Source organism: Oncorhynchus mykiss, chromosome 15 (assembly GCF_057628025.1).
Source record: "Oncorhynchus mykiss isolate SJ-2025 chromosome 15, ASM5762802v1, whole genome shotgun sequence".
Classification (NCBI taxonomy): domain Eukaryota; kingdom Metazoa; phylum Chordata; class Actinopteri; order Salmoniformes; family Salmonidae; genus Oncorhynchus; species Oncorhynchus mykiss.
Genome location: NC_143036.1, coordinates 16,511,692 through 16,518,679, shown reverse-complemented (window position 1 = coordinate 16,518,679; position 6,988 = coordinate 16,511,692). Strand labels below are relative to the sequence as shown.

At 39.2% G+C, this 6,988-nt stretch overlaps 1 protein-coding gene across 1 annotated transcript; it reads left to right on the top strand.

Moving 5' to 3' along the window:
- Positions 1-302: 302 nt before the first annotated feature.
- LOC110489696 (COP9 signalosome complex subunit 5) lies at positions 303-5,184 on the top strand. The gene is made up of 8 exons (XM_021562464.3): positions 303-767; positions 986-1,220; positions 1,400-1,528; positions 1,986-2,051; positions 2,435-2,520; positions 2,952-3,063; positions 3,990-4,138; positions 4,903-5,184. Exons 1-8 carry the CDS (start codon positions 631-633, stop codon positions 4,991-4,993), a joined length of 1,005 nt encoding a protein of 334 aa, XP_021418139.1. The 5' UTR covers positions 303-630; the 3' UTR covers positions 4,994-5,184.
- The last annotated feature ends 1,804 nt before the right edge of the window (positions 5,185-6,988 follow it).

Genomic DNA, 6,988 nt, shown 5'->3' with positions numbered 1-6,988 from the left:
TCCTGACTGTTCTTTAAGAAAGAGGTTGTATTCTTTGTTTCCCTCATCTCTTCATTTGTCCTGGAGGAAGACAACAGAAACGTGGCTGCTTTAAATCACAAGCCATTTAGCAGTTTTCAAAAAATGGAATAGTATTTTATTTACCATTATTTTACCAGGTAACAGAGCGCTAAGTTAGCTGACTTCGTTTCAAAATAAGAAATAAGTGAAAAGCATTCACATATTCCCCCAGAAGATGTCAGTATTACCATTTCTATCACATCGTCTGTGTTATTTGGACTAAACCATCACGTTAATTGGTGTTTCGTGGCTGTTGATGAATACAAGCATAAGTGTATTTGTTTGGGACATGCATATCTGAATTAATTCGATGATTTTATGCGTATACTCATTAACTGAACAAAAACCACTTTTTATTTTAGATTTTTTTAAAACGTGTATGTCCCCCTTCCTCATAGCATGGTACAGTCCAGTGTCATGGCTCCCTGAACGAATGGATGAGCAAGGGCTACTGCTTTGAGATTATGTTATTATTACAGGTTTTTGAAATATTCCACGTTTGATAGCGCACTAGTTTTCTTTCTAGTATTACGTTATATTTTAGAGAGGTAGTGAGACTAGGTTGTCAACATGGCAGGGAGTAGCATGGCACAGAAAACATGGGAGCTACAAAACAGTATGCAGGAAGTTCAGAGCATAGATGAAATATATAAATATGACAAAAAACAACAACAGGAAATCCTTGCTGCGAAGCCATGGACAAAGGAGTAAGTATATATTTGATAAATTATAGATTGTCATTTGTTTTATTTGCAACTGCTTGCTAGTTCCTTGTTTGGCTGTGTTGGCTTGGCCAGCTAGCTAACGTTACTATCTGAAGTTAGCATGTCAACAATGGGAATTCTCCCTGCATTGCAAGCTAGTTAGTGAATGCCATATTAATTCCCTGAACATAATTCACACCAATATTATTTTTGTCCTATAGTCATCATTACTTCAAATACTGCCAGATATCTGCTCTGGCGCTGCTGAAGATGGTGATGCACGCCAGGTCCGGGGGCAACCTCGAGGTGATGGGTCTGATGCTTGGGAAAGTGGACGGGGAGACCATGAACATCATGGACAGCTTTGCCTTACCCGTGGAGGGCACAGAGACGCGGGTCAACGCCCAGGCTGCGGCTTATGAATACATGGCTGCCTACATTGAGAATGCCAAACAGGTAAAATGACTGACTCTTGGAATGAGATTTTGGTCCTTAATGTTGCATAAAAGGATGGATCAAAACACATGACATTTTAGTGAGAACTGTGCTTGTCATGGTTTATCACAATGGTTACATATTGGACACTATCTCTTTATTGTATTGATACTGATTCTTTGCCGTTTGTGAACTGTCAGGTTGGTCGGCTGGAGAACGCTATTGGCTGGTACCACAGTCACCCAGGTTACGGCTGCTGGTTGTCAGGTATAGATGTCAGCACTCAGATGCTCAACCAGCAGTTTCAGGAGCCCTTTGTGGCGGTGGTGGTGAGTACAGTGAAAGATCTGCCCCAACTTCAGCTCATAACGCAATACCCCCAAAATACACATGTTAAAATGTCCATTTGTCTTTTATTAGACTGCTTCCTAAATACACTACTTTGGTTTTCCTTTTGAATTTGTGGGTGCAAGGTTATACATGTGTAACTGAGAGGGGTGCAATCAGGTTTAGGCATCCCTTTAGTGGTTGATGATGTATGGTAGTAGTCCACCATGAGCACGGCACATATTTGGCTTTTGTAACTGTAGATGCTATTTACACTTGATTGGTTTTGCAGGGCTGAAGTGCCAAGGGCATAGGATAATTAAGTGTGTTCTTTGACTACACTGGCAGCAGTAGTTGAGAAGAAAACATCACTCCTGGTGGCCGGCTTGGAGTGGTCTCTAGAGACTGTCTGACCTCTGAAAACATTTTCCTGTTCTACTGTATATCTCTCCCTCCCAGATCGACCCCACTCGCACCATATCTGCAGGGAAAGTCAATCTTGGCGCCTTCAGAACATACCCCAAGGTAAGGAGTAAAATGCGTTTCTTGCATTATTCCAGTGTTTATCCGTGTTACATGTGGTATTAGATAAGTTAGGAACACAATTACTGCAAATTCAGCATTTTGGTCTCATTTATCGCTCATAAATATATTTGCTATATTTAGCATGCCAATTGGAATATTTATTTTAAAGATTTTGTTGTATCTATAAGTAATACTATTATGATTCATTGTCAACATTTAGTTAATTATTCATTTTGTAAAATGTGTTTATTAGTAGTTAATTAGTAGTTGGCTGTCTCTCACTATCGAACTGTGCAAATATTTTAAGACTACATTTCCTCTCATTAAATATACATTTTCAGATATCATGAGTCTAATAATTGTGTGTTTGTGTTGTTTTTCAGGGTTACAAACCTCCTGATGAGGGACCCTCTGAATATCAGACCATTCCCCTGAACAAGATCGAAGACTTCGGCGTGCACTGCAAACAGTGAGTTTTCATCTTGGACGTTTATACTTGAGGCAAACATATAATATTTAGTATCATCTTGCAAATTGTCTAAGTAAACTTGACAAGATACTTCATATATATATATTTTATTTATTTATTTTAGGGTTGATGTAGCCTATAACACAAATTCAAGTCATTATGATGTAATAATCCCTTAATAATGCTGTGGTAAATAATTGTATTTATTCTTGTTTTTTATTTATCCGATATTTTACCAAGTAAGTTGACTGAGAACACATTCTCATTTGCAGCAACGACCCGGGGAATAGTTACAGGGGAGACGAGGGGGATGAATGACGCAATTGTAAACTGGGGATTATTATCATTATTAAATAAAAATGTAGTATTTTCTTAATTTAATTTACATTGTTTATTTATTCACTAAGTGCCATGGGGTTTTGTTTGTTTAGGTATTATGCCTTGGAGGTGACTTATTTCAAGTCTTCCCTGGATCGAAAATTACTGGAGCTCCTCTGGAATAAATACTGGGTCAACACTCTGAGCTCTTCAAGTCTTCTGACGGTAAGGGTTTTGAATTTAACTCTAAATCAAGCAATGCTACATTTGTGAAACCCTTTTGTTTACAAATAGATATGTAACCATACTATGCCGAGTCAAGTAGCAGCCAAAATATATGATGTGTGATTCTTACATATTAATGACAATCCCTTTCTTTATTTATACCATTATTATAATCATTTTATATGGCCCGGGGGGATCTTCTATTTTCCAAAAGGTCACTTGTACAGATTTACAAGCATAGGTTAATTAATATGACTGAGGCCACCATGTTAATCTTTAAACAAAATATCTATGTGTTGGAGATGTGGTGATATAGATGCTGCTGTGGTTCACCGTGGATCATCTCCCTTGTTGCCAATACTTTCTAGAGATTGAAAGCCCCCAGTGAATTCCCATTGTGGATGCTAAACAGTCTCTAAAGGCAGCAGACTATCCAAACAGTGGACTCTGGTCATTCTGGATGAAGATGGATTGACTAGTTGTCAGGAGTTGACTGGTCCATTGGCGAAGGGCTTTGTCAGTCACTACACTGTCACCACAGTCTGGCTCCCTATCATTGTCTCCTAATTACCTGCTCCATGGAACACAAGGCCTCACCTTAGGCAAACCTTTTCACCGAACCCCTTTCACCGCGACTTGACAAGCCATTTAATCCATTAACAAGTTCAACATATTGTAACTGTTTAATAGAATGTCTCAGTAGTGGTGAAGAAAATAGGGTGGTGGTGAAATTGTGCATGAACATTGTGTGTGTGTGTGTAAAGAAAGAATGAATGAAAGAAAGAAAGCCCACACATGGGTATATAGGCTACTGCTTCCACATACTTTGATTAACTTAATCACAATACGTGGATATGCTTTCGTCTGATCATGGTACATGACAATATAACATATTGGTACATAATCCATGCGTGTGTCCTCCCCAGAATTCAGAGTACACCACGGGCCAGGTGTTTGACCTGTCTGAGAAACTGGAGCAGTCGGAGGCTCAGCTTGGAAGAGGAAGCTTCATGCTGGGCCTGGACACACACGACAGGAAGTCCGAGGACAAACTGGCCAAAGCAACACGAGACAGGTACAGCAACGCTCCTCCACTCCTGTTATCTATCTAATTTAGATCTTGTTTATTCTGCATTTATTTGGCTTCCAGGCCTAGAGCTTATTTAGTGAATGATTTAATGCATTGATCTCTAAAATTGGCATGGCACCATACCACTGTATGTTTGTTCATGTTTTGCAGCATTGACAGACTGGATTGGATTGTTGATAATGCCCTATGTACTGTTACAATAAAGATTTTTACTGATATTATTGACAACTGTAAACCAATTTGAGTCGCTGTTAAACACACCATTTAAATATTCAACTGACACAGAGAAACAAATTATTCCTACCCCATAATAGAATCATTGGTCCGTATTCACAAAGCTTCTCAGAGTAGGAATAGTGATCTGGGAACATTTTTGCCTTTCTGATGAACACGATCAATGGAAAATGGAAATCTCTGGTCTGCTTAGGCCTACGCTATGTACTACTCTAAGTTATAGAATATCTGTATTGTTACTATGTTTTGTAACCATTTTGATCACACATTATTTGTGTATAGATGCAATGGGAATACTTAGTTACTTGTTTTAGCAGGTAGAGTTGTCCTACCTACCTATTCAAGGTCTGCTTATTATTTATACAATGGTTGTGGTTTATTGAGTTTTTCTCCCGTGAATGCAACACCTATCTGTTTGTTTATCTGACCTGTCTGTTGATGGATAGGACGTCCGTATCACCTCTTCATGTCCAGAGCGAAACTGAACTTTCCTCATTTTTTTCTGGCTATTCTAGCTGCAAGACGACAATTGAGGCGATCCATGGTCTGATGTCTCAAGTCATCAAGCATAAGCTCTTCAATCAAATCAACACGTCTGCCATCTAAGCCCGAAACAGTCCAAGTGGAGTCACCCCTCGTGTGTGTATTACTATTTAGATTCTGGTTAGCAGGATGATCTTTCAATTATTATCTGAGGAAAGTTTATTGGTTTTATCTTCAGCTATTCTTTAGTGTGAGTGATTGATCTCAACTTATGTCCACATAAGTGTATGAATAAATAGTGTTGTTAAAATGTATCTACGTTAGTTTTCCTTCTTTGACTTGAAGTATCACCATTTTCATTGAACAATTCCTGAGGTTGGTGAACCATATTGTTTTGACTGAATTGCTTCCAACTTTAGTTCATGTATTTTCTTATTTTTGAATGCTTGCAGACTTTTGAAAGGTATTCTCCTTTGGGTTCAACATGACATAGCACTGTGACATTTCCATGTCCCATGGCTGTTAGGTATTGGCTAGAGTAGACTACACACACACACCCTCACAGCATGACTTAACACTTTAACAAAGACCATGGTATATTACTCCATAACAAAACCTACAACCAGTCAGCCAGTCATTTCAACTCTGGCCAGTCATATCATTACATTATGGAACAACAAACTCAAGCCGCTGCATTGGCTCAAACGTAAACACTGGCTGGCATGGTCGAGAAGTCTCTGCGGAGTGGCTTTCGGTGCAGGTTGTCTCTCTGTAGTACACAATCCTTCAGGATTGTCAAGTCGTCAAGTCGAGCCGCGGCAATGATGCAGCACAGAAACAGGAGCCGTGCACACTGCAGTCTATTCACCCAACCCGTCTACATCGAAGCAGACACAGAGTCTGCTTTTCCTTACACACTGCAGCCCTGGCACCGTTTAATGTCAGAATTCTTTTTCTTGTAGTATTATAATGGTGGAATGTATATTTTTGATGCAACTTTGCAGAGGCGTGGAACCATATTTGATGCACTTTGAATGGGTCTGCATTTCCTCATGTACATGAGCTTTGGCATCATTTCTTGTAATGATTTTCTTTTTATGTTATTATAATGGGTGAAGTGTGTATCCTAAAGTGTTTTAGAAAGAGGAAACTTATTGAATTATGTTAAATGTAATTTGAGTTTTTGGAATTAACAACAGGAAACAATTTGGCTTTACCCTCACATGGAATGCTCTGTAGTTTTAAGTGCAGTACTGTAACTGTATACTGTAACTGTTATAGCTCTATACTGTTATGGCTAGATGCTCAACAAGTATATGGAACGTGCTGTCATAGTAGTTTTACCTAATGCAAGATTTGTAAATTATCCTTTAAATATAAGACCAGTGTTCCGTACATGTCATTCTTATGGTCGTCACCAGATGAACATTCAGATGCTTCGTTTACAGTGGAAACAAGTAAATGTGAATTCCAATGAAGGCCGACCGACAACCAAGCATTCAATGCATTTGCTAATATGTTATTGAATTAACATTTATTTTAATTAGCGTACACTTAATATGTTTTGTATTATCTATGAAACAGTGGAATTGCACCTCATTTGGTGAGTTCATCGAAAATACATTACAATAATAAACAGGGGTGATTTAAAAAAAAATTGGCCTAACTGAAGTTCTGAGAACAGAGGATTGATAAGGCGTATGATGAATAGCTATTTACTACTGGGCACCTATAGGCCCTGCGGAACAAATTACCCTGCAGAAGTCCAAGGATATTGTTTACTTTGGATCTCAGTATATGCTCAACAAGCATGGTGTAGGCTATAATGAAGGGGGTTGGAACTCACTCATTGCCCTAGAGTGGAGCTATGTGGGGGAAAGAAGGGCCTATAGCGCTACATTTCCTCCCTGCCAAGTGCTCTGCATGCATAAGTGGAGGCAAGTCACTCAGTTGCAGGAAGCCCGGGCCTTGACATTATATAACAATGCATGGGTCACTGCTGAGACTCGCTGAGCCAATCGCACTGCGACCCCAGCCTGCCTGGCGCGTTATACGCATTATTACTGGAAGCAATGTGATCTTGGCTGGAGAGAAGAGGAGAAACTAATAAACATGGTG